Source organism: Podarcis muralis, chromosome 3, assembly GCF_964188315.1.
Source record: "Podarcis muralis chromosome 3, rPodMur119.hap1.1, whole genome shotgun sequence".
In the NCBI taxonomy this organism is placed as follows: Eukaryota; Metazoa; Chordata; class Lepidosauria; order Squamata; family Lacertidae; genus Podarcis; species Podarcis muralis.
The window spans coordinates 118,880,153-118,907,538 of NC_135657.1; the positions used below are offsets into that span (position 1 = coordinate 118,880,153).

The 27,386-nt window shown below is 43.0% G+C and overlaps 1 protein-coding gene across 3 annotated transcripts in view; it reads left to right on the plus strand.

Annotated features, from left to right (window-relative positions):
- Nucleotides 1-27,386, plus strand: part of COMMD1 (copper metabolism domain containing 1) — a 64,625-nt gene that overhangs the window by 8,852 nt on the left and 28,387 nt on the right. For 2 of the 3 annotated variants that reach the window (XM_077926571.1, XM_028721921.2), the window contains exon 2: nucleotides 13,997-14,281. In XM_077926571.1, the coding sequence (XP_077782697.1) occupies nucleotides 13,997-14,281 (285 nt within the window). Of the gene's footprint in view, nucleotides 1-13,996; nucleotides 14,282-15,838; nucleotides 15,934-27,386 lie in introns of those variants that run through there. The other variant, XM_077926570.1, reaches the window with a different exon arrangement.

Consider the following 27,386-nt stretch of genomic DNA (forward strand, 5'->3'; position numbering starts at 1 on the left):
GGGTACCTTTACCTTTAATAGGTATCTAAAGCCATTTCCACATCACAAATAGGAGCCTACACAACAGAAAACACTGTTGCTGTATGTAGGCTTTATTTTATTAGTTTTTTATCTGATATTTTGGAAATGTACATCCAGGTTTTATCCCTTTAATTTTTTGGGGGGCCCCCAAGAGAGTGGAGCCTAAGCTAGAGCTTGTTTAGCTTACACGTAAATCCGGCACTGAACAGCATTGACCTGGAAACAAGCCCACTCATCTTCCCACCTGCCCCCACTTTCTGACGTGAATGCCGAGAGCTATGTATGAGGCATTGGCTTCCCCATTCCACAAAGCCCCACCAGTGGAAAGGTGGAGTTTGGATTGCTTCCTAAATCTGTTACTGCCTTTTTGCTTAGCTTATTTCAGAGATGCTAGATATTACATTGTACATGACTGCTTTTGAAGCTGTAAGTACCTACAGCATAATGTAACTGAATGATGCAATAGTGGTGAATTGGAAAAGGGAAGGCACAAATAAGAATGTTAGAAGAGCCTGCTGGATCACTGTTCTTACACTGGCCAACCATAGACCTGGGGGAAGCTTTCAAGTAGGATGTGAGCAGAACAGTACCTGTCTATGTGCATTTCCCAACACCTGTCATTCAAAGACATCACTGCCTCTTACAGTAGAAATAGAACAAAGACATAATGACTAGTAGCCACTCATAGCCTTGTCCTGCACGAAATCATTTTTCAAGCTTATATGTGTCTTTCTTCATGAGCACAAAGGCCTAAGGATCTTCCTGTGTCAGTGGCACTGTTGCAGGTCTGAATGGGTCTAATGGTATGTTGAACTGGTAAGGCTTTTGTGTGAGGAAGGGGGACAGTCTTGTGATCTGTCTTTTATGGTCCCTATGGACCGGATTCAACTGAGTGGTTGTGCTAGAGGGAGCCAGCACAACAGAGCTTCTCTTGCAGCAACTCCCTCTTCAGGCTTATTTTTTGAACAGTGCTTTTCAACCTTAAGAATTAAAATGCTTGTGATTGACCTCTGCTAATTATTGAACAGCAGTTACCAGAGTGCTTCAGCTATCTGACAGAGAAACCACGGGAATTAGGATTGCATTGCAGCTGGAAGCATGCGTTTGCTACTGCACTTTAGGAAGAACACGACTTTCATAACAATAAAGTGTAACACATACCTTCATCCTTGTAGTACAGATGGCTCACTAAGCCATGACAAGACTTGTTGTTCTGCATGAAGGTTATAGTCAGCTTATGTGATGATTTGTTTTTCAAGTTCCTTCAATTCAGAACGTGTTTCTAAGCAATGGCCGCATTTCTCATTCTGAATCTGTATTATCTTTTATATCAGAGACCTCTCACAAGGTTGACTACTGCTTCAGTCTCTCAATAAAGCTCTCTATATGAGTTAGCACTCCAAAAACCTTTTGTGGGTATCTTGGGGGCTGCATATGAATCTGTACCTATTCAGGTCTGGATGGGATTAATACATAGATGGAAAAATTGGTGCAGGGCATAATAAAGAATTGCCAAAGGCAAAGCAGTGTGATTGAATCATTAGCATCTTTCCTGTTGAAACCCACATGGGTTTCCCAATTTACTAAATATGGAAATTTAGATGACAGCAGCCCCAGATCATAGTCTGAAGGCTTTCCCCCCCACTTCCAGCCTCCGCCTGTGCAATCACCTGATCATCGGGGGGGGGGGGAGAAAGGAGGAGATTGTTCTATCTGGCAAGTGGAAACGCTTGCACTGCTCATAATAGCACAGCATTGAATTCCTCCCTGTATTTACACTGAGTTGAGTTTCCATGGTAGAAGAAAGGGGAAAGGAATGTAATAAATTAAATAAAATGAAAAGAGAAGAGAAGAGAAGAGAAGAGAAGAGAAGAGAAGCATTACACATGGCTATTGTTGCAAGGAATAAATAATGTGTTGCTTTTCTTAACTGGCTTTGTTTTCAGACTACAGTGGTACCTCAGGTTAAGTACTTAATTCGTTCCGGAGGTCCGTTCTTAACCTGAAACTGTTCTTAACCTGAAGCACCACTTTAGCTAATGGGGGCTCCTGCTGCTGCTGCCGCGCCACCAGAGCACGATCTCTGTTCTCATCCTGAAGCAAAGTTCTTAACCCAAGGTACCATTTCTGGGTTATTGGAGTCTGTAACCTGAAGCGTATGTAACCCGAGGTACCACTGTAGTCTGTAAGTAAAACATTATACAGGAAAAATAGTGATGGTAGAACTAGCATTTGAGCTGACATCACTTGTTTCACAAGAAGAGACGATTTGGGGATCAGCCAGAATACTTAATATGGTGAGCTATGCAGTCCTGTTATTCAAAGACTTCCTTTAGCTTTGGCATGCCTTGGTTACAATTAATGCTAGTTAATGAGCAAACAATGCTGCCGTTCACCCTGGCCTTTGAATGGGCTGCCCAAACTAGCTTGCCCAGTCTGAGTGTGGGGCAAAGAGCAGCTGAAAACCGAAGGAACTGACAGGCAGAGTTGATAAGAAATCTCTGGATCAGAAGCAGTTATTTGGTTTTGCTGTTCTTTTGTGACACTCCATCTAATGTTGTACTGCACCTTGAAATATTTTTAGAACGGTGCAGGTTATAAATACACAAATAAATAAATATTTTTATACCCTGAGGACTTCATTATTTGAAAGAACATTTGTTGTCTTCTGCATTCACTACCTTTTAATAAAGTCTGCACAGAATAGATTTCCATTTTCAAAAATCCTTTGCAAACTGCTCCCCCCCCCCCCGTCCCCGAAGACAGGAAATAAATCACTTAAGGCCATTGATTTCAGTGGGTCTACTCTTGAGTATGATGAACATGTGATATCACCCATGGGGTCTGTGACTATGCCAAGGTGCTGTGTTCCTTACTTTAATTGAAAATGTTTTATTTCTACTGTTGTAGTGCCTCATTTAATTTGTGGGCTTGTACAGTATGTACTGTGCCAGTTAACTGTCTAATTTATTGATGCCTACTGGCCAAGCGAAGAAATGAGAACAGCACAAAGTGCACTTCATTGTATCTTGTTGATGTAAGAAAGAGCCTATAAGAATATAGCAGTTGTTTTGCTGAATCATACCAAAGGTTCACCTTCTCCGAAAGCTCACGGACGGCATATTCTTGTTTGTCCTAAACCTATTCCAGTCTTATTGAATGAGCCATCGTCTTCAATGTTCCCCCAGCCTTTTCTTTTTTGTTAACATAGTCCTTGTCATAATTCTTTATATGTAGGGAAGATATTCCAACTCCATTATTATTGCTTTTCTCTGCCCTTTCTCCTGCTTAATGAAGTAACAGAACTGTTACACACATTGCTTATTTCTACTTAATCGTATAGTTAGAGTATAAAGATTTTGAAGACCCTTCAGTTTTTCTCCAGCTTTCACAATTCAGATTCTGGTTGCCTTCTTTTCTTTTCCTATTTAAAATCTCTCTTGAACAACACTGTATAAAATAAATAGCAAAAAAGAAAACAGGAAACTTCTGAATAGTTGATGCTGTCAAATGAAATTAGGGGTTCAAATTATTATTTTGCTTATTTTGCATCACTGTTAATCTTAGTCAACTATAACTGACACAGACTAAACCTGAAACAGGTAAATCACGATGTTTACAATGTGTAGATTATTTTAAAATGTATAACTTTGGTTTAACTTTGTGATAAACAAATGTATCTGGCTTTTTGGAATGAATTAAAAAGAACAATATAGCCAAAGTTAAGCATGCTGTTTTATTGTTTTTATTACTAGGGGCATAAGCACTATGTGTTTACTCTGGACTGGCCAGGTTTCTTTCACACACTTTTAATGGGGCAATTATGTGTTGCCAGCATTGAAGTGCCATTCTCCTGTGTTTTCCTCCACAAGTTTAGATTCAGTGCTACTAAAGATAGGAATTCTGTCTTAAAACATGAACTATAACTACCCTTTAACTTGGCACAACTAAAATGATAAAGTGTGCGCACTTTGAGAACACTCTGAAAATAAGACATACATTTGTGAGTCAGAAATTTAAAGATCTGTTGTCTAGTAAAGGTAAAGGTACCCCTGCCCGTACGGGCCAGTCTTGCCAGACTCTAGGGTTGTGCGCCCATCTCACTCAAGAGGCCGGGGGCCAGCGCTGTCCGGAGACACTTCCGGGTCACGTGGCCAGCGTGACATCGCTGCTCTGGTGAGCCAGAGCTGCACACGGAAACGCCGTTTACCTTCCCGCTAGTAAGCGGTCCCTATTTATCTACTTGCACCCAGGAGTGCTTTCGAACTGCTAGGTTGGCAGGCGCTGGGACCGAGCAACGGGAGCACACCCCGCCGCGGGGATTCAAACCGCCGACCTTTCGATCGGCAAGCCCTAGGCGCTGAGGCTTTTACCCACAGCGCCACCCGCGTGTAGCTACCCGTTTTTGGAAGATGAGGTTGAATTCAGTTAACAGTATCACACATTTTCCCTGAATTGTCCCTCTCTCATGTTTGGATTTAAATCAGATTGCCAGGTCTTGAGGGTCGACCTAAAGTTCCAGGGTGTTTACCATATAGTATGTTCACAACCCTTTGGTGGTACAGTATTCCAACACTTCCTTGCACAGGAAGCAGTCCTGCAGAATACATCCTGCAGTTTCCTCATATTTCTGAATCAGGTTACAGAATGTAGCAAACCTCGAACGTCTTATTAGATTCTAAAGCACCACCTCCATATCCAGGCATTACATAAATCGATAAAGACTGAGCCTGTGTCCTCTTGTGCACTGCAGGGATTATTGATTGGAGGTAGGCTGCATTTTCCCCATCCCAGGCTCTTCTTCTTCTTTCTTGACCTCTGAAGTACAAAGCATTACAGCTCTCTTTCTCACAAAGGCAAGGGCTTAGCTGTTTGCCATTTGGAAGAGCTCATTAAATACTTTTCTGAGTGCACTTTCCTTTTCCTTTCCTTTTAGAGGCAAGAGGATTTTGTTATTTCTCTTTCAGTTTTCTAAGCTTTAGCATGAAGAGGCTCATCCAACTGTATTCTATTTAAAGGTCAGTGTCCCTGAAATTCCATAAAACCTTTCTTAATGTAGTTCACAACCCTACAAAATACAGAACCACCTCCAGAGTTGGACAGAATGTTTAAAACATTATAACTATTCCCCTTTTATTGTGTGTGACCTCCCCCCCCCCCAATCTCTTTAGCTGAATTATTTTATACTTAAATATGATTACAAGGATTAAAGGGACCCTAAAACTACCGGTAGTTCCTTGTGGTCTAGGAGGGCTTTAAACCTTGTTTTTCAGTAGTGAAAACTACCTTGTGCTGTATGGAAAACGGCTTTTGAAAGCAGGGAGAGTTAAAAGCAGTTTGTGGGATTTTAAAAGGTAGGGAAAGAGAAAAATGTACCGGTGTCTGAGATCACCTTAGCAGTTCTCTAGATGACATGCAGCCCATTTGCACAATTGCTGTATCAAAAGGGTAAAGGTAAAGGGACCCTTGACCATTAGGTCCAGTCGCAGACGACTCTGGGGTTGCGGCACTCATCTCGCTTTATTGGCCGAGGGAGCCGGCGTACAGCTTCTGGGTCATGTGGCCAGCATGAGTAAGCCGCTTCTGGAGAACCAGAGCAGCGCACGGAAACACCGTTTACCTTCCCAGCAGAGTGGTACCTATTTATCTACTTGCATTTTGATGTGCTTTTGAACTGCTAGGTGGGCAGGAGCAGGGACCGAGCAACGGGAGCTCACCCCGTCTTGGGGATTCAAACCACCAACCTTCCCATCAGCAAGCTCTAGGCTCAGTGGTACAAATAATTTGCAGAGGGAGGTCCTCCTACTGGCTTCTCCAGTGTTCTCCTAACAGAAGACAAGCTGAGCATCTTCTGAGCAGCCAATGGTTCGAGTCAAAGGAGTCCTGATAGTGCCATCGGCCAACAGGAGCCAGGAAGATGGAGTTGCGCGCCTGGTTCTTCTGAGGGTTGCCACTACTTACCAAGAGGGGGAGGAGCCACGCATGGGGAGGTCAACGTGGTGCAGGAGCTGTGGGAGGAGCATCGTCTGCTGCCGCCATGGGGTTCGCTTGAAACACATTCCAGCTCTTGAGGTGACAATCCTGTACATGCTTAAACCCGGGTGTCGGTGGACACACATAGCACTGCATGGCAGGGGCCTTAAATTTTGTGGGTGTCTTAAATCTACTCTGTACTCCCAATTACTTTTCAGTTTTATGTAGATAGGCCAGCTTGTCTGCATGTTTTGCTTATTAAATTGGGCCATATTGCATTTCCATCTGGCTGAAACTGAAGTTGTACGTTTGTGCAGTGAAAATTGGTACAACTCTCCATGATACTAAGAGAATGTGGCCTAAATAGTTGTAGAGAAAGAACAGGCAACTGTCTCACATACCGGATAAGTTAAACAAAAGCAAGATGGTCGTCAAAAGGAGATGCTAGGGCCAATCAAGTCCAGAACATGGCAACCACAGTGGCTTATATGTGTATCATTTCTGCATTTTTCCTTTTTGTTAACGTTTCAGTGGGAGCAATTTATTCTGTCTTGGAGCAGTGCAAAACAACTTGTGGTAGCTCCTGATTTCCCCAACCACTCCATTTTTCTTGAAGTAGCTGTATTTAAACTACGAAATCCGTTTCAATATTTAGCATGGTAAACCTGTAGCGTGGACAGTAAATGTTGTTCAATTGACCAAGCGATAATTTTTGTAAAACAAACAAACCCAAGAAGATAATCAACAAGTTTTTGTACTTTTTGTAATCAGCAAATGTTGATTGATGGTTGTGAATTATAAAGCAATTGCATTAACTTAAATAAAGCAATTTTATTAAATTTTTATTCTCCCCTTCCCCCAAGGATTTCAGGCTGGCATGCATAATTCCCTTCTAATATTATCATTGCTACAGCCCTGGGAGGTAGTTTATGCTAAGAGCGGGTGACAAATGCAGCCACAGTCGGTGGGGGTGTTGCCCCCCTGCCTTCCCAACACTGAATGTCATCACTAACTTGGGGGGGGGCGGGTGACGCATTGTAGCTCAGAAAGCCGGACAGATGCAACACTGTCTGCGAAGCTTCATAGCTGCATCTTCCCTGCATTTCCCTTAGTCCAACACTCTGCCCACTAAGCAATGGCCTGTGACATTAACTGCTTGTTTTCATCGTGGAAACAATTGAAATTAAAGAAGAGAGCCAAGCTTCTCCCACCAGCCAGGTGGCCCCTGGCTACTGCAGGACTGCGGGGCCAGGTGCAACAACCGAAGCTCCCAGGCTGTAGTCTTATTGTGACATTGCAAACTATTAATTAGTAGATATGCATGGCTGCAGAGCCTATTACTACTTATGTATGTCTAGTTCTTATGGGCTTAAGGGGAATAAATACCAGGATTTCAATATTATTAAATAAATATTGAGGGGGAATAAATATCAGGATTGTGATATCTTACTATGCACCTCGTGGCCTTGGTTTGGCCATGTCTCAAGTGTGATGTTGAAGCACTAGGTCCACACATTATTATATCTAAAACTTTAGAGCAGGGTGGATAAAAATCAATTATTTTAAAAAAATCCATTTTTAAAAATTTAAATCTGATTTTTTTTATTTAAATCAGATTTTTAAAATAAAATGCTTTTGGAGGGAAAATATTTCTAAATATAGTTTTCTGTTTAAGATACATTATAGTCCAAAGGCTATTCACCAGGAAATAAGGATTTGTTTTAAGTTTTTCATGTGTACTAAAACTCAGTCAAAGTTTTTGGGGGTTTTTTTGTTTTAAAAAACCATTTAGCCACATCAGTTAACAAACATGGATACATATGCTATAATGTTATTGCTTTAGTTAAATAAAGTGTGTAAATTGTTCTTAAGGAAATGATTTTTTTTCTTCTTCCAATAAAGTACAGCAGAAAAATTGTCCAAACATAAACGGTTAACTTATTAAACCTCACAATAATTTAATAATTATCTATCTATGTATTTCTAATAGTATAACCAAATCAGTAATTTTTGATATAACTGTAAAAACTTCTCTGAAAATTTATTATTCAAAAAATGAAACCTTCATCTGGTTGTCAATATTAAGAGGATGCCAGCAAGGCTGAAGCTTTCTGGGGGGGTGGGAAATGATTTAAATGAAGTCTTACTGACTAGTGATTTAAATCGTGATTTAAATCAAATCCAGCTTGCTTTAGAGTGTTATTTACACAAGCTTTCAGATGAATTCTGTTTACAATTAGGTATATCATAATTGGAAATCAAATAAGTGGAAGCTCTCAAGCGTAAAGATGTATTCCTTTCTTAACTGTCTGTGAAATAATACAGTATTTCTACTGTTCTGTGGAGCTGTGCACATCTTTGTTCATTACTGTAGTGTGCAGAAAAAACAAAATGTGCAGTAATTGCCTACAGTAACCTCGAGTGAGTGCCGCTATGCTAAATTTAGCCAGAGAGAACTGCAACTTTTTGTCCCTCGTGTCTTCAAAACATGAGCTGACCCGTCTTCTATTTTTAGCTTTCTAAGTGAAACAAGATGAGACATTGAAGAGCAGTCCAAAGCAGCAAGCTGGTTTCCCAGAATGCTTGAAGAAATGTAATAAATAGGAACTTGTGATTTTTTTATGGAAAGATTAAGGAAGGAGAGTAATTCACATGACCTCTCCAGGGCAACGAAGGTCATTTAAAAGTTCTATTGCTTGTCGTCCATTTCCCATAGGTCCCCCCCCCCCCGCCCCATTTGGTTCCCTTGAAATAGTTGCCTTTCAGACAACAGACCAAATAGGCTGCATTTAATGTAGTTCTTTATCTGTTAAAAAGGAATCCTCCTTAAGGAATATGTCCTATCTGGGACTGTTAATTCTTACATAGGTAAAGGTAAAGGGACCCCTGACCATTAGGTCCAGTCGCAGACGACTCTAGGGTTGCAGATCTCTTTATTGGCCCAGGGAGCTGACGTACAGCTTCTGGGTCATGTGGCCAGCATGACTAAGCCGCTTCTGGCAAACCAGAGCAGCGCACAGAAATGCCATTTACCTTCCCGCCATAGCAGCACCTATTTATCTACTTGCACTTTGACGTGCTTTCGAACTGCTAGGTGGGCAGGAGCTGGGACCGAACAACAGGAGCTCACCCCGTCACGGGGATTCGAAACGGCGACCTTCTGATCAGCAAGCCCTAGGCTCTGTGGTTTACACCACAGGGATCTAATTCAGCTGCATGACTTGACACTGGTATTTGGTTGAATCTGCTGGGCAGGTTATTCTGTTTTGCTCTGTCATATTGTTTTTATGATAAGGATAAATGGCACTGGTTTTATATGAAGCAATACTGTGTGGTGTCAGCTGACCTAAGGGCCAGAGGCAGATTTAGGGCAGCACGACCGGTCCCACCGCACTGAGCGCTGAGCCTAGGGGGCGCTGCAGGGGGCTGCAACTGTGATGTAGTGAATTGAGCAGAACAGGAGGCAAGATGTGGAAGGAGGCGCCAAGTTTTGCTCTTGCACTGTTGACATTTGAAAGACCAGTCTGCCCCTGTGAGGGCTCCCAGATGTGGCAAGTTAATGTATTGTCAAAAGGACATCAACGAAAAGTGGGTAAAATGGGGTATATTTGCATACAATTTGCAAATGCTAATTTATACGTGTAGATGCAATTTCAGAAATACAATAGTCTCACCATAGTGTGAAAGACTGCGACTAGGTGATCTGCATGCCTGCTCAGTCTGCTCTCCAGGTGCTAATTGCTGAAAGCCCCATTTCTGCCTTCTTATGGTTCTTTGTCTTTAAATTGGCCTTGGACCTGGCAGCCCTTCAATTAGAGGAAACCTTGAAATAAAGGACTGAGCTCTGTGAAACAGAATACATGGCTACCCTCCTGGAGCCATGTCTGACAAAGTACAACTTTTATAATGAAATAAATCATAAGCATAACTAGGACGCTTATTCCAACTTGTAACGATTTTTTCCCCTAATGGGCAGAGCAATACAGCATTGCAGTTTCTATGTTCAGTGAGGAAGTAATGGGGTCAGCACACTTCCTGCCTGTGATCTGCATTTTCCTGGTTATGAAGATCCGTGGGTGTAAGCAAACTCTTTTTCAGCTCACACAAGTGCTGTGACCTTGCAAAGGGCTTTCAAGAGAATGCCTTTGTTTTGAAAGCCCAAGTTTTCTATAGAACAAAGTGTTACGCTACCTTTAGTACCCATTTGGGAAAGAGTTGAAGGAGTGACTAAAACCACAAATACTTTCAGGAGATGAAAGAGAGAGGTCTACACTTTAAGAACTTCTAAAATATATGAACTATAAAAGCTAGCATTAAACACACTTGCCTGATGTGCTCTGTGGATTGTGATTATTATTATATATTTAATCTTATAGAATCAAGGATATTTTCCCCCAAAATAGATTGCTATTATTACATTTATATTTTGTCCTTTCTAAAAGGAGCCCAGCATGGATACATTTATTTAGTTGTTTATTTAAAATATTTATATATACTGCTACACCTCATATATACTGCCCACCAGGTCTAGGCTGATGCTGTACTAATGATACAGCCGGGCACAACTCAGAGAAATTAACTCCCCTTCTTCATTCAACTTGTCTCTGTAATGCTAGCCTGGTCAACCTTCTAATCCAGGATCAAATCCTATATCACAGATGATATATATAATTTTTTTTTTTTAATTGTCCAGTAGCACCTTAGAGACCAACTACGGCAAGTTTGTTCTTGGTATAAGCTTTTGTGTGCATGCACACTTCTTCAGATGTGAAGAAGATTAGTATCTGAAGAAGTGTGCATGCGCACGAAAGCTTATACCAAGAACAAACTTAGTTGGTCTCTAAGGTGCTACTGGACAATTTTTTATTTTTAATATATATTTTGACTGCGTCAGACCAACACGGCTACCTACCTGAATCTATATCACAGATGCTTTACAACGGACTCAACTGGCATTCAGCAGTATCACTTTAGATCCTGGTTGTTGTTAATAATAATAATAATAATAATAATAATAATAATAATAATAATAATATATTACTTGAACCCTGCCCATCTGTCTGGGTTGCCCCAGCCACTCTGGGAGACTTCCAACAGAGTATAAAAGAACACACGATGCATCAAGCATTAAAAGCTTCCTGGCACAGGGCTGCCTTCTGATGTTTATGGAAGATTGAACAATTATTTATCTCTTTGACATCTGATGGGATAGTATTCCACAGAGTGGGCACCACCACCAAGAAGGGCCTCTGCATACGGGCTCTGCCTCCAGGCAATACCCCCCTGAGACTTGGCTGTTCCTCCAACTGCCTCCAGACACTCACACAGGACATTCACTGCCTTCACCGGTTCAGATTTAAACGAGAGGTAGAGCTGGGTATCATCCACATACAGTGGTGCCTCGCAAGACAAAATTAATCCGTTCCGCGAGTCTCTTCGTCTTGCGGTTTTTTCGTCTTGCGAAGCACGGCTATTAGCGGCTTAGCGGCTATTAACGGCTATTAACGGCTATTAGCGGCTTTAAGAAAAAGGAAACAAACTCACAAGAACTCAAGACGTTTCGTCTTGCGAAGCAAGCCCATAGGGAAATTCGTCTTGTGGAACGACTCAAAAAACGGAAAACCCGTTCGTCTAGCGAGTTTTTCGTCTTGCGAGGCATTCGTCTTGTGGGGCACCACTGTACTGGTGAACACCCAGTCCAACCCCCCTGATGATCTCTCCCAGCAGCTTCATATAGATGTTGAAAAGCGGGGGGGGGGGGCATGGAACCCTGAGGCACCCCACAAGTGAGAGCCCAGGGACTCACTCATCCCCCTGTACCACTTTCTGGGCATGGCCCCCAACTCCCAACCCTTCTAGACAGTCCAGAAGGATACCATGGTTGATGGTATCAAAAGCCACTGAGAGATCCAGTAGAACCAGGAAACAGCTTTTACTTCTGTCCCTAGCCCGCCGGAGATCATCGAGCACCATGACCAGGGTGATTTCAGTCCCATGGTGGGGCCTGAAACCTGATTGGAAGATATCTGAATGGTCCGCATCCTCCAGGCATGCCTGGAGTTGTTCAGTGACCACCTGCTCAATCATCTTGCCCGAGAATGGAATATTTGAGACCGGAAAATAATTGAACATTATGGCTGTGTCCAAAGATGGTGGTTTTTTGTTTTTGTTTTTTTTTTTTTTTTTTGTTCTGGGAAGACTCACCACCCCATGGAGCCCTTTGCCCAGCCCTGCCTGGCTTTTATGAGCCAATGTGGGCAAGGGGCAAGGAGACAGGTGGTCAATTTCACTTGTTCAAGCAGCCTGTCCACATCCTCAGAGGTAACAGGTTGAAATCGGTCCCATACAACAGAGTAAGAAAAGTTCTGTTTCAGGAAACTAATAGTGATTTGCTTGTCAGACTCTTTTTCTCAGAAAACATAATGAATTTATATTTGTATTTCCTGTTGTGTGTGTAGTAGGGTTGCTTTGCTTTTGGATCTAATATAAAAACCATCTTGTTGATCAATTATTCTTCCATTATGGAAGTAACATTAGAAAGTATTGTTGGATGGCAGGTTGAGAGGAGTTCCCTACCTACCAGGACAGACTTTGCTCGTGTGCTCAAGACATCGATTCCATAAAACATATTTTGTTGCACTGTGCAAAATATGAGCAAGCCAGGGCTGAACTGATACTACCCTTGCTGGTGCCTTTCCCGGGAAAATCAGAGGCTCACTATGTCAGGTTCCTATTGGAAGACCGGACAAATGCTAGAACATTAGCAGTGGTCAAGTTTTTATCAGTGGTTGCAAGAACCAATGATCCCTATATTCTGAACAAAATGCATGTTTAACCTGGAGGTAGGCTATATGAATTGTGTATTGCTTTGTAACGATTTGTTGGGTCTCTGGACCGTAATAAAGATTGATTGAGTATTACTATTTTATAGGGTGAGATATGAGAAGGCAGCTGTTTGGAACAAATAGAACCATAACAGATTTATTCTAGGCAGGTTAGCAAACTCCCCCCCCCCCCATTTTTAAGAGCCTTTAATTATTCTTTTTCCTGCTTAAATATAAAATATTCAGAGTTCCACAATTTCACATACGTGCTGGCTAATACCAAGCAGCTTTCACCGCTCACCCTTCTCATGAGTTCTCTGTGCTTCTCGAAAAAGTTCTGCCTTGTGGAAGAAGAATTTGTTCATGGGGTACATCCGGGGCTGAGGTATGTCACCCAGGTGACAGAATTCACTCTTCTCCATTGTATGAGGCCGTTAAATCAAAGGAAAATGAAGGTACCGTATTTTTCGCTCTATAAGACGCACCAGACCACAAGACGCACCTAGTTTTTGGAGGAGGAAAACAAGAAAAAAAATATTTTGAATCTCAGAAGCCAGAAGAGCAAGAGGGATCGCTGCGCAGTGAAAGCAGCAATCCTCTTGTTGTTCTGGCTTCTGGGATAGCTGCGCAGCCTGCATTCGCTCCATAAGACGCACACACATTTTCCCTTACTTTTTAGGAGGGAAAAAGTGAGTCTTATAGAGCAAAAAATACAGTAACTTACTTGGATGGTGTTGGGGAGGAAATCAACTCTGAACTCAGAACCTGACAGGAAGTGGCACCTTGCTTGCAGCTACAATAGTAGGCACAATAGTGGCATGCAGTGCACACAGCTGCTTATCGTGTATTAAGGACCAAATAATGTATGTTATGGAAGAGTTTATGCCTTTTATGTTCACTGTCCGCACTTCCTTGATTATATACTACTGCATTATGTTTTGGGAACTGGTTAACTGAATCCATTCCATGTTTCCTTCTGCAAGAATGAGGAGTGGTAACTAATGTAGTATTATTAGGGACTTGTATTCCATACCTCAGTTTTCCAAAAGTACACTAATACAGGCTATGTTTTTAATTTTTAATTTTTTTTAATTGTCTACTGGACCATTTATTTCGTCTGCGTCAAACCAACACAGCTGCCTACCTGAATCTATATTTTTTTTTTGTTTTTGTTTCAGTCAATAGCTTCAGCTGACATGGATTTAAATCAGCTAGAGGCTTTTTTGACTGCACAGACGAAGAAACCAGGAGGCATCACAACTGAGCAAGCTGCAGTCATTGCCAAATTTTGGAAAAGCCACCGAGTGAAAATTCGAGACAGCCTTATAAATCAAAGCAAGTGGGAAAATAGCTTGAAAAACATCAGCTGGAGAGTGGATTTAAAGTCTCAGTCAAGACACGCTGACCAATTAAACAACCCTGTGGCAATAGTTGAAATGGAACTGGGGAAGAAGCATGGACAGGTGAGGAATTTTTATCTTGCTTTATCAGCGCGAAAATGTTTCTTAAACATGGGGTTCAGCTTCCAACCATGTCAGACAACTGAGAAACCGTACAGACACAGAGCACTCTGCCAAGTTGTGGGTGTCTATTGATACAATCTTACAGAGTTTATTGTTTACTCAGGGGTAGAGAACTGGTTCTCACCAACAGAACTGATCTTTATCTCTCCCCCCCCCCCCCCCTGTGGAACAAGACTGGCAGGTTTGTCAGTCACATTACATCACAATGATATCAGGTGAAGCATTTTAGTATGCACAGTTTGAAATCTAGTCAAAGGCACAATGCTTTGCAAGCCCCAAGAAGCATCTGGTTATCAGGACTTGCAAAGTGCTGTGCATGGGCTTTCCAGGCACTACCAATCAGCTGATCACTGGTGTCTGCAGTCCTAAACAAATGTACATTCGATGTGAATATGGTTGAAAAGTGTTTTACTTATTTTCAGGTAAATATATGTAAAGGTAAAGGTACCCCTGACCATTAGGTCCAGTTGCGGACTACTTTGGGGTTGCACACTCATCTCACTCTATAGGCCGAGGGAGCCAGTGTTTGTCCACAGACAGCTTCCGAGTCATGTGGCCAGCATGACTAAACTGCTTCTGGCGAACCAGAGCAGCACACGGAAATGCCATTTACCTTCTTATCTACTTGCACTTTTGACTTGCTTTCGAACTGTTAGGTTGGTAGGAGCTGGGACCGAGCAACAGGAGCTCACCCCATCACAGGGATTCAAACCGCCGACCTTCTGATCAGCAAGCCCTAGGCTCTGTGGTTTACACCACAGCGCCACCCACGTCCCCGAGCCTGCTTCTACACAAATCCTGTTCTGCAATAATTACACATGTGTGAGCCTGCTTCTACACATGTAGAATTATTGCAGAACAGGAGCTGACTCCCAGTTACCTTCCGTGTAAGAAAAACACCATGTGTGAAGAAGAGAGTCTTTGGATGAGAGCCTTGGTCTTGTTGTGATGAGAGCTTTACAATTGCGCATGCAAAAACCTATTTTGAGATATCTACTTGGCTCTGAAGCTCACTGGGCAAGTCACTCTTTCACAACTTGGTTAGCTGACAGAGCTGTTGCGAAGTTCAAATGCTATTCTCAGTTCACTGGAGGAACAGTTAGGTATATATAAGGATTTAGCCAGATTTTGGGGTGGGGGATCTGTTCTCAGCTTTTTGGTTCTTCTTGGCACCTACTAATGTTAAACAGAAGCATGTCATGCAGCAGTACTGTGGCTAACTCTCTGCTCAAGATAAAAGTATTTACTGCTTTAATATATGTTTCTGAAAGCATTACATCTCTTAAAAGCATTACTTTCTTAAAGTCACTTTCTCATTTTAGTTTTACACTCATCCCAAATAACAGAAATCAGATTATTCATCTGATATTCCTTGATCTGGTCAAAGCTAACGATAACGTCATCCTGTGAATTTTTCTCAAGAACTTTATCTCAGATAGTTTATTGTACAAATAGTTTAAGTGACCTGAATAATTCTCTCTCCCCTCCCTGTTTCAGAATGTGCTGGCATTTGTGATCATTACCATGTGCCAGCCATTTTAAGATTGTGTTCTTAGGAAACTTGGCATTCCACAGAAACTGACCAGAGATTCCCTGAAGAGACGCTTAGCCTTGGTGGACAAGCAACCAAGTACACAGATTGTGAGAAACTCTGGAACTTTTTGTGAAAGGCACTATCTCTCGAGAATGTTGAGTGCATTTTGAAATGCACACTTAATGGAGAAGCAGTTAGGCCTGGATGGCACCCTTCATGACCTGAGAATGCCCTCAGAATCTGTTTCAGAATCCTTTGCAATGTGTAGGAATTTTTACAGTTATCTCAAAGGGGAAGAAATAGGAAGTTGGAAAACTGTGGTTGTATCAAATTTGTGTTGTTTGAGTTGATTGCCATTACAGACGGATCACATGAAATAGTGGTTTCTACATATATTTGAAGGGGCGCGAGTGGCGCTGTGGTCTAAACCACAGAGCCTAGGGCTTGCCGATCAGAAGGTCGGTGGTTCAAATCCCCGCGACGGGGTGAGCTCCCGTTGCTCGGTCCCTGCTCCTGCCAACCTAGCAGTTCGAAAGCACGTCAAAGTACAAGTAGATAAATAGGTATCGCTCCGGCGGGAAGGTAAACGCCGTTTCCGTGTGCTGCTCTGGTTTCGCCAGAAGCGTCTTAGTCCTGCTGGCCACATGACCCAGAAAAACTGTCTGCAGGCAAACGCCGGCTCCCTCGGCCCATAAAGCGAGATGAGTGCCGCAACCCCAGAATTGTTTGCAACTGGACTTAACTGTCAGGGCTCCTTTACCTTTACCTTTTTTAGAAGCAGGCTCAGAAAAGGAAGCAGCAAAGTTAAGGTGTTAAGAGGCAGGAAAAAGCATGCAAAATGTCTTTTAGAGTAGTTGTGGAAAGACTTTGCACAGACTTGGAGGAGCAGTAGTGTTTTCCCATTTCCTGCAACTTTAATCCAGACTGTTACATGTCTTTCTTACTTTACTTTTGTATGACAGGTGTAATAGTGGCAATTTATTAAAAATATACTATCTCCCAAGTGAAAACTATTAGAAATCGGTCACCCTAGTGACCAGGATAAATGTAATCGCTTGAGCTTTGTTCACCTTGAAAATATATGTATTAGCTGGAACAGTTATGTAACTGGATAAAGTGAAATGTGAAAAACAAAAACAAAACAGTAATAAAAGGGCAAGGTTCACACTGTTGAGGGAGAAGTGGACTAAAACAGATTTATTATCCTGAACGTTGTTTAAAAGCTGTGCACGATGTCAATGGTTATTTTTCCTCTACATTATTTCTCTACTACATCATCAAACACTGAACAAAAAGAAAATGTGTGTTAGCAGGATACAATTGGGAACAAGATCACCTTCAATATTTTCTGTTGCCACTTACTCCCAACCCCTGCCCATCTCTGAGTCCACTTCTGGCACCTGAGCCTCATTTGTGAGAAAGGTGGCTGGGGAGGCTTTAGTGCATCTTTTGTTACTCCCTTTTGCTCTTAATTTTTTCCTTTCGGTGTATGTATGCTGTTCTTTATCCAGTTCCTTAACCTGCGCATTGGTCAGTAGCACCTTTTCTTTCTCCTGTTGCTGAAGGCAAGTGCAGTTTTCAGGTTCCTCAGCTTGTTTGTCTGTGCCACCTAAAACAAGCAGAAAAAAGAGGAAGAATAGGTTGCTTCTGAAAAGGTGGGAAGTTCTACTTTGTAAGTAAGCTCCCACCCAGAATATGCTCCAGCTCTAGAATGCTTCTGAGCTGAAAGCTGTGAAAGTTGTAGCTGGCATCTTCAAAGGTCCGCTGGATCTTTGTCCCACTGTTCACTTCCGCCAGCATGCAAGTGCCAACTCATTGCAGGCTAGATCTTCAACTTCTAACCAGTCTCCTTGCACTGACTGAGTGCTAACAGAAGATGTTGCAATTCCTCCAGTGCCTGCCTCCCTTCTTGTTCTTGCCTCTAACCTATTGTGGGAAAAGAGGAGCACCAAAAGCTTCATTCTAGAGCACTGCTATGGCTTCTTTAGGCAATAGTAACTTTTGGTATACAGTGATGTTGGAGGTGTTTGAAGACGGCTCTTCTGTAGGTCTTTCTGTCTCCTAGGTGATGGTGCTTTGGCTGACTTTGGGCTGCTCACTGGGTTGGCACCACGTGCAGTCAGTCCAAGCCTTGGAAAAGGCTGCTGTGAGTACTGCCCAAGGAAGAGAAGTGCTTTTTCATAGTGGCCTTTGCAGAGTTGGCACCTGTCGCTGCCTTGAGATGCCTAGGATGGGGTGAGGAGTCTGCCTTGACAGGCTGGTTTCCTTGCGCAAGTTGGTCTGAACTGTTCTACTGATGCTGGTTAGGAACACAATGCCACTCCTCGCAGCGTAGCCAGGAGTCGCGTCTCTCCTACCTAGAAGGGTGGTTGCCGCCTTGTGGACGGGCATCATCCTGGGTTCCACTCCTGAGCACTTCCTTGTTCTTCGTTTTCAAGGCATTCCCTTTTTCCTTGCTCTGCTGGCACATTTCCTTGGAGTGCCAGGCAAAATGGCATCTTCCTTAAACTAATGAGTGAGTTTCTCCTGAATGTTGGTAGAGGACCAAAGATCACTAAAGACCCCAACCTCTTCCTCTGTCTATTATTGTGTCTTTTCCCTCAGGGGTGCCTTCTGCCATGAGTCAAGGGATTCCAAGGACCATTTGAATGGCAATGCCCATCAACTTTGGGGAGGCCCAGCCCTCTCAAATATTTTATTAGGAGGGACCAAAGAGACCTCACCCCCTAGGAGTTGGCTGTGACAGGAGGAATTTGCAGACCATACCTGTGTGTCACCTACGCTGCCCAGTGTGTCATTTAGCTTGGTGAGAGCTCCCTAGAATGGTGGTCTCTAGAAGCAGCATCTCGGAGCCCCTTAGCACTGATCATAAAAGACCACCTCTAAAATGTGTTGTGAAAGCACATGCCCAAAGCAGCTTAGATCATTGAGTAGGTTCAGACAACGTTATTGAGATGTCCAGGCACCGTGGTTTCCAACCAGGTGGTTGCAGAAGAGGAACCAATTGCAAACTGCAGGCTGCAAGCTTTTTATGGGGAGGATTGAGGTTTGTTTGAAAACTCACTGTTTGGTTTTATCCTCCTAGGATTTTGTGGAGTTGCTGTGTGAACTACTTAAGCCTTAGCCATTTTACAAGTGTTAATGATTTCTGTTTTTTTTTCACCACCACCACCACTACTCCCAGTTGAATTGCTGTTGTGTTTTTCAATCTAAGTAATTAAAATACAAGTAATTTTGACTATGCTAGTGTACTATTCAATTTTACATTGCTTTTTTATCATTTTCAATTTTATACATTTCAGTAATTTTACAATCATTTTAACATTTTGAAACCTGACTTCCTTCCCCCTCTTTCTGAGGTTCCTTAAATTTATTTTTAATATTTTCTGCCTATTCCATATTCATTTAATTTACTCATTTATTTATCTACTTTATACAATTTTACATTGCTGCTTTGCCATTCATACCCTTATAGATGTTCACTGGACTGCAGTCATCTCCTCTCATTGTTGAGAAGCAAGGCTGCCTGCTTTGCAAGGAAGGGCTTGTCAGGGAGGAGCAGGACAGGGAAGAGTTAGGAGTGAGATAACCTTTGACGAAAGTGTGAGCAACAGCCGCTTAGCTTAGTGAACTAGTGAACTTAGCCTAGTGAACTTAGCCGCTCAAACCATTCGTGCCTTGAGACTCTGTAGCATGGCAAACATCTTGGACAGGATGGGCAATCAAACCATGGTTAAGGGAAGGTGCCAGGTTCAAACATAACACCAAGCCATATTTAAAAGAAAACATGATTCATAAGCTAACAACAAATCATAGTTTTAGATTGTGGTTTGTTGGCCAAAACAAGCCGTGGTTAACTGCAGAGCAGGGTTTGGAGACTTGAACAAATCATAGTTAGGCTAAACAGACTTTGGCTTTGTGCATATGAAGGAAACCAGCAAGAGACAAGAACTCAATAGTAATTCTTGAGATTTCATTTTGCTGCCAATCTTGAAAGACGTCACTTTAGTTTTTCATTAGCATGCAAATAGAATGTGGTGGTGGGTTAATTGAAGAAGCAGAATGAACTAGGCTGAAACTGTTCTGCAGCTGCCAATGTCTCAAAAGACTCAATCCAAGTAGAGTTTATCATGTGATGTTTAGTTGCCTGGCATATCTGACCTTAGGTGAGGAAATGAAGCAAGATGATCATGCTCAAATCCACTAAACCCTCTTTAATATGCAGCTCAGAGAATCTTGACTGTCCATTTCTTATGCAGATTATGTTAAGGATAATGGTTTAATTTCTTGAAATGGGACTGTTTACTTATGTTAAATTACTGAGTATATTTAACTTGGGCTTTTTCCTTTGGCAGCAGCTCTCATGTGATTGGCTGATTGTGAGACACACAAGGGAGGCATTCCATTCTGTTGTGACTGTTATTCAAGTAGCTGTCGTTTTTGTCTGCTCTCCGTTTCTCTCTCTGTGTGTGAGGGAGAATGCCTGCTGAGATGGGTTTCTCTGTATACCAGGGGTTAGCAACCTTTTTCAGCCGTGGGCGGTCCACCATCCCTCAGACCATATGATGGGCCGGATGTTTCGGGGGGGTGGTGAAAATGGGGCAGACTGTATTTTTTTTTGGGGGGGGGGGAATATGAATGAATTCCTATGCCCCACAAATAATCCAGAGATGCATTTTAAATGAAATCACACATTCTACTCATGTAAAAACACCAGGCAGGGCCCACAAATAACCCATAGATGCATTTTAAATAAAAGGACACATTCTACTCATGTAAAAATATGCTGATTCTTGGACCGTCCACAGGCTGGATTGAGTAGGTGATTGAGTCACATCCGGCCCCCGGACCTTAGGTTGTATATGGCAGTGTTTCCCAACCTTTTTTGGGCAAAGGCACACTTGTTTCATGAAAAAAATCTCGAGGCACACCACCATGCCAGATGGGGAAAGGTCACTTTTTACTTATGTAAAAAAAAATAAAAAAATAGTAACAGCATAGAAGGTAATGGTTAGGCTAGCATCCCTCTTCCAAATATGCTAGGTTTTTATTTGCAGGGACTGTTCTACATGGGAAAGCATTCAGCACTGTCATTCTCCCATCTGAATTGCTACTATTCTGGGTCAACTTACTCTGCTGCATGTGTAGATGAAAATGGCACCAAGTGTGGGGGAGGGGGCAGAACAGGTTTCAGATACAGGATATTAAGCATACACGTACTTCAGATTGAACTGGTTGCTTGCTTTGCAAGTTTTCATTTCCCAAATGACTGCCTTGGCAAGCGCAATACCTACCAGGCTCAACGCCGGTCTCGCGCTGCCGCTTCCCGCGCTCTCAAGGACCCGGGAGGAGGAAGGCGTGAAGGCAATCCCGAAGGCGCGAAAACGTTATCAATTGCTTCTTCTTGTACAACTGCAGCCAGATCCTACCCGTATTTACTCTGGAGTAAGCCCTAGTTTGTTCACGGGGTTTTGCTCCCGCGTAAGTGTGCACGAGGGATGGCAGCCTTAAATATCGGGGAGACGCAGGAGTCGCCTGCGCTGCTGTAATTCCCCCTCCTTTTGGGGAGGGAGGCGCTGGGCTACTGTGTTTACTTGGAAGTCCCACGGAAGTTAATGCATTATTAGGCTACTACTGGCTTAAGCCGGTGCCCGCCTTCATCCCTAGGTGAGAGGCACAGAGTTCTGTTCCGCCCGGGCGCTGCCTCTTTAAACGAGCGCGTGGTTGAAGAAGGCGCTTGCCCAGCTCCCCTCTGCGCCTCGGAGGGCGGGTTTGAGCACGCGCAATGCGCCGCCCTCCCGTCCTGCGCCGCCGCCGTCTCGCGCTCCTCCCTTTTGCGCGCGCTGCCCCGCCGCCGCCCCATTGGCCAGGTCCTATCAGCTGATCCTGTGTTATTTCCTCTGTGTGTGTGTGAGGGGAGAATGGAGAGAGAAACCTCGGCACCACCACCGCGGAGCCGCCCCCGGCTCGACGCGGATCCTCGCCGCCGCCGCCCCGCCTCTCGCTGCCCGACTCGCCCGCCTCCCTCCCACGGCACACCAGGCAACGTCTCGCGGCACACTAGTGTGCCGCGGAACACCGGTTGGGAAACACTGGTATATGGTATGCTGTATACTGCTGAGGACAGTGTGTGCCAGTGTGATCTTTCTGAAGTGAAACAGACAGAGGAAGATCCCTAAATGTTCATAGGGAGAAACAGGTGCAGGAGCTGTCTATAAGGAACAACGTGAATAAGCATGAGATTGTAAACATATTCTTCTCAGTTATATATTATGAAAGTATAGTTCTTTTGAATATAAAGTCTTCCAAGGCAAACCTTTGGTCCCTCTAGCTCAGTCCGGCCAATGCCCACAGGAAGCAGCGCTTTAGAGTTCCAGTCCTGGGTCTCTCCCAGCCTCTCTGGAGGGGAATTGAACAAGAGACTTTCTGCATGATGCTGAACTTTGGCCTTTCCCCACTGTCTTAAATGTCTTGTTTCCAACGCTTCGTGTATTTAATACTATAATACACGAAGAGGTGGAATCAAGACATTTAAGATAGTTTTTTTTAAAAAAAATAAAGCTTTGCTTTGTTAAATGTGCATTCTGTACTTGAGGTCCTTTGTAATATTTTATTCCAAAACCTTTGAGATAATTTTTTTATTTTTCTGTTCATTATCTTGCTTTGAATGTACACTTTATAGTTGGCTTTCTTCTGTAATATTTTATTCTGGGTTGTTTTATTTGATGTTTTAATGTAGTTTGTAAACTGCTTGGATAGTTTTTTCTTAAAAATATAAAGCGGTATAGAAATGAAATGAATAACAACAAAATCATAACTTTGGGTTGTATCCTGTGGTACAACTTAGCTAACGGAAAGACTTTTGTCAGCAGAATGGAGAGGAAAGCCATTCCACCACCAACCTGCCACATCGCCTGGCATCCTAAATCTGTTTTGGAGAATCCCCCAACACTCCAGAGCCATTTTTTGGGTGTGGGGTTACAGGAGGGAGGGAGAATCACCAAAAATGGCTTCCCTCCCATTCTTACCAAGGAACAGCACTGGTGGACACAACCCATTTCACTCATGCGATCCGTGTCACTTAGGTTAGTTGTTGCTGCCTGTCTGAATTTCACCCAGTGTTTTCTGAACTCTTGCGCTGCCATTTTATAACTAGTTCCAGCTTGTGGACCACAGGGATCTGGGTTTGTTTTGTTTAAAAATAGTGTTCTCAAGTTTGGTTCTCCCATTCCGATGTCAAATTGAAAAAGGAACCATTCTTATTATTAGCACAGTGGAAAGGTGTGTGCCTCAAACCTGCAAATGTGAGTGGAATGCTTTACTTGTGGGTGGGTAAATTTACTTAAGCATCAGGTGTAAATAAGCAGGGAATACACTAGACATTCTTTAGCAGCTGGGGGAAAAATCAAATATGATGCATCCAAAGAAAATTCAAGGTATTGCTGTATGAGGGACAGGAGGAAGAAAATGTAAATCTTTCCTGTACACAGACATTTTCATCCTGTTTTCTGGCTTTATGCACCAACTGCAGTCCTTTGTTCAGTCCCCATGTCTTCCTCATACTCTGTCTTATTAAGGTCTAATAAGTACTCTTCCTGGATCCAATTCCAAGGCTCTTCCTGGATCCAATTGTGCTTGATAACTGCCGCCCAGCTGCCAAAACCGTGTTTTGGAGGGAAGGTGATCAAGAGGGATTTAGTGATGTAACTATGACTATTCAATGGGATCATTTTTCTAAATGCCTTTTGATCTGGTCACGAAAAGGAGTTGCCTTTTTTGGCCCATAGTGGCAGGCATAGGTCAGCGATAAAAAACATGGCGTCAGTGAAGTTGGCTCTTTATTGAAAGTGATCCCAGTAACTCCTCCCAGTAGGTCTTGTTCCAGTGAGGCAGTTGCAAGGACTGAAGGTCACCAACTTCTCAACACTCTCTAAGGCTCCTTCTCTCCAGGGTCTTTCTCAAGCATTCACAAATTGCATCTGCACACAACAAACTCTGCTCTGCTCTTTTCAATTCTCTGTGTGTTTTAGGAGATGGGGTGGGAGGGGAGCTGATTGTAGCACGAGGGGGGGGGGGACTCCCTGGCTTCTTCAGCAGCCTGCCTCATCTCTGTCTCCTGGACCCCCTCCTCTGCCACGGCGTCTTCCTGCTCACTGAACCCTGTTGCCTCTTCAGCTTCTGGCACCTGTTCCTCCCAGTCAGCTCCCTTTCCTCCCTTGGACTACTCATTGTGATCCTACCACTAGTCCCCTGGCTCTGAGCCTTCTTTCCCTGGGGGTTCCCAGCTAGTGCCCCCTCACACTCCTCTGCATCCAGCCAGCCCATGACACATAGCTGCTATTATTATTATTATTATTATTATTATTATTATTATTACAGAAGAAAATATAGCACTATTTCAACTGTAGCCAGATGTGATGCTTAAATGTAAAAGGACTACGTTGATTCAGACATTCTAGACTAGTGTCTCTTACAGTCACTAAGTTATATCCATTGTTAAAAATATTCAGAGTACACCCATTTAAATTAATCGGTGTGAATAACTTATCTCCATTAATTTCAGTGGGTTTACCATGAGTAAATCGTAGCTTGGTATAACCCTCTCAGCTTGCATACATTTCATTGACAATTTCTGAGGGAGAACGTACACCCTTATCCAAGGAATAGGTCTTTGATACAGGGAGATGTCTCATTCTGCAAAGTATATACCTGACATTTCACATGAATGATCACCTTAACCTGGGTGCTGTGAAACAGAAGTAGGGGTTGAATGATTCACGTTCTGAATGGCACCATTAACCTCTGTCATTGAGCTGCTGTCTTGGATTTCTGGCAGGACATGTAGATTAAAGTTCAGGAAGAATGAGGCTGAACCCTTGATAGTCTTATATTATTACCGGTATATTGCTTTGGAAGTTGTTGCAACATACCGATATGTATGTCTGAACTTAATTGCATTGTAAAATTGAGAGAATGTCAAAAGTATCTACAAATACATTAACTGGATGAATTTGATTTGGGAATGGACTAGTTATGGTTGGTTGGTGCGAAACAAACCATGTTCCCTCATTTAGACATAAAACTAAACCAGGGAGTGTGGTTTGTTTCTTTCTAGCCTGAACAGGAAGGAAAAAACAGTCCACCTCCGTGTCTTCACAGTAAACCACATTAACTTTCGTTTGCCATAACTGAGCCTATATGCATCCTTTCTAAGCATGTGGGGGAGGCTAGGGTTACTAGCTTCCATACTACAGAGGTGCTCAAATCATCTTAGCCAAAATATGTATTGGCACTTTTACTGTGGCTCCTCTTTCAATAACCGAACTAAAGTATGTTTTTACCCTAGCAAACTGAGATTCGTAGTAGTACTTTTATCCATAAGTAGATGGGGAAATATGTGTCTGATGGAGATGTCGATTTCACCACAATGATGAATCCTTCAAGAAACGTCAGTTACAGTATATGTGCCTCTGCCTTCAAATGCCAAGTACTCAAACATTCATGTGAAAAAGAAATTCAGGCCAACAAGCAACCCACACTAACCAGGTACAGAGTAAAATTATGTTTCCTGTGTGTATTTTTTAATAGAATCTGTGGTTCTTAAAGACCAGTCTTCCTTCTCTTCTCTCTCCACCTTTTCCAGCTCTCTTGCCGTTTGCTTCCTGCCTGAACCTTGCTCGCCCTTCATAGGCACCAGGAGGGGGTAACCACTTTCAGTTCAAGGGCCAGATTCAAACTCAGAGATATCCCTGTGCACTCCCTAAGCCAAGGTGGCCCGACTTTTCATAGCAAGTGAAATTTTTCAACAGCAAGAGCACTTTGATACAGAACCCGTGGGCTGCAAACTGCCTTGTTGTATGTCGGGGGGCGCTCTGGCAGGTTATTACAGCCCTCCCACCTCCTCCCCAAAGCTGAGTAAGGAGGAGGCGGGACTCTAGGACCCTGTTGGAGCTCTCATGCCTCCTCAAAGCCAAGTGCCTTGCTTACCCAGCTTTGGAAACACAGCGCAAAGGCAGGGGGAGCATCAAATGTTGCTGAGGGCCACATGTTGATTCACCCTGCCAGAAGCTATATAAAAAGGTAAAAGTAAAGGTACCCCTGCCCGTACGGCCAGTCTTGACAGACTCTAGGGTTGTGCGCCCATCTCACTCAAGAGGCCGGGGGCCAGCGCTGTCCGGAGACACTTCCGGGTCACATGGCCAGCGTGACATCGCTGCTCTGGCGAGCCAGAGCCGCACACAGAAACGCCGTTTACCTTCCCGCTAGTAAGCGGTCCCTATTTATCTACTTGCACCCGGGAGTGCTTTCGAACTGCTAGGTTGGCAGGCGCTGGGACCGAGCAACGGGAGCGCACCCCGCCGCGGGGATTCGAACCGCCGACCTTTCGATCAGCAAGCCTTAGGCGCTGAGGCTTTTACCCACAGCGCCACCCGCGTCCCCCAGAAGCTATATAGACGTCATTAAAACATTAATTATTTAATTTAAAAAAATATTTATCGTAATAACTTTTCTTATTGGTGGAAAATAATACTGGGGAAAGTGGGTTGCAGGGGTCCCTGCAAATCTCTCCTATCCTTTCTGCATGAATTTTCAATGAGCAGAATTCGACTCACAGGAACTCTGGGTTCAAGCCATTATTGGTTGTTCTGTAACTGATCACCTCTGTTTTCTGTTGTAATTCCTTTGGGGGGGGAGGGGTATTGAGGAATTTCCATTTTGTGGTATGACTACTGCATGTGGTTTACGGCAGGATGTGGAAGTTCCTGAAGAAGAAGTTATAATTGTAGATTAAGAATGTGACACCATTCCTTGTTGCATGACTTCCTGTCAATTTTCTGTTTCTCAGAAGACTATTGCTTTTAATAGTCAGCCTTTTAATCCTTAAGCATTTGTACTTGTACAGAGTCCTGTAATTTTGTTAAGTATAGATTTGAATTTCCTTTGTCAAACAAAGAATATATAAGCAGTATAACAGAGCCTCTAGAGCCTGTTGTCATCATTTTACAATTTCACGTGGCAAAGCATCCACTATTTATTTTGGAAAGTTGTTTATTGGTTAGCTTTGCTTTTAAGATACCGTAAACAAATTCTGTGAGTTCAAGGAGTAGGTTTTTCATCTGTGTTTAGATACAACTGGACACCATTTTTAATCAAGGTAGTGAACTGAACTTTTCAAAACTGTCCCAATTTTAACCACTACTTTCAGAACTACTCTAATTGTTGTTCTTGTTAGCATTCCTAGCATCACCAGAAATTTTCACCAATGTTTGCATAATTGTTCCTGAGAACAAGGAGAAGATTGTCTATATTTAGTAGACTTGGGTGCCGTATTGAATCAAGATGGTAGACTGAGCCTTTCAAAACTGTTCTGATTTGATTTTTTTAAAATTATTTGGTTCTTAGAATTCCCAAGCAAAGCCCGGTGCAGGGCTGCTAGTGTTCTATAACTTATTAGTATGCTCGTTCTGTGGAGCTAGAACAATAGTAGGCAGCACTTCATAGATGTAGGAA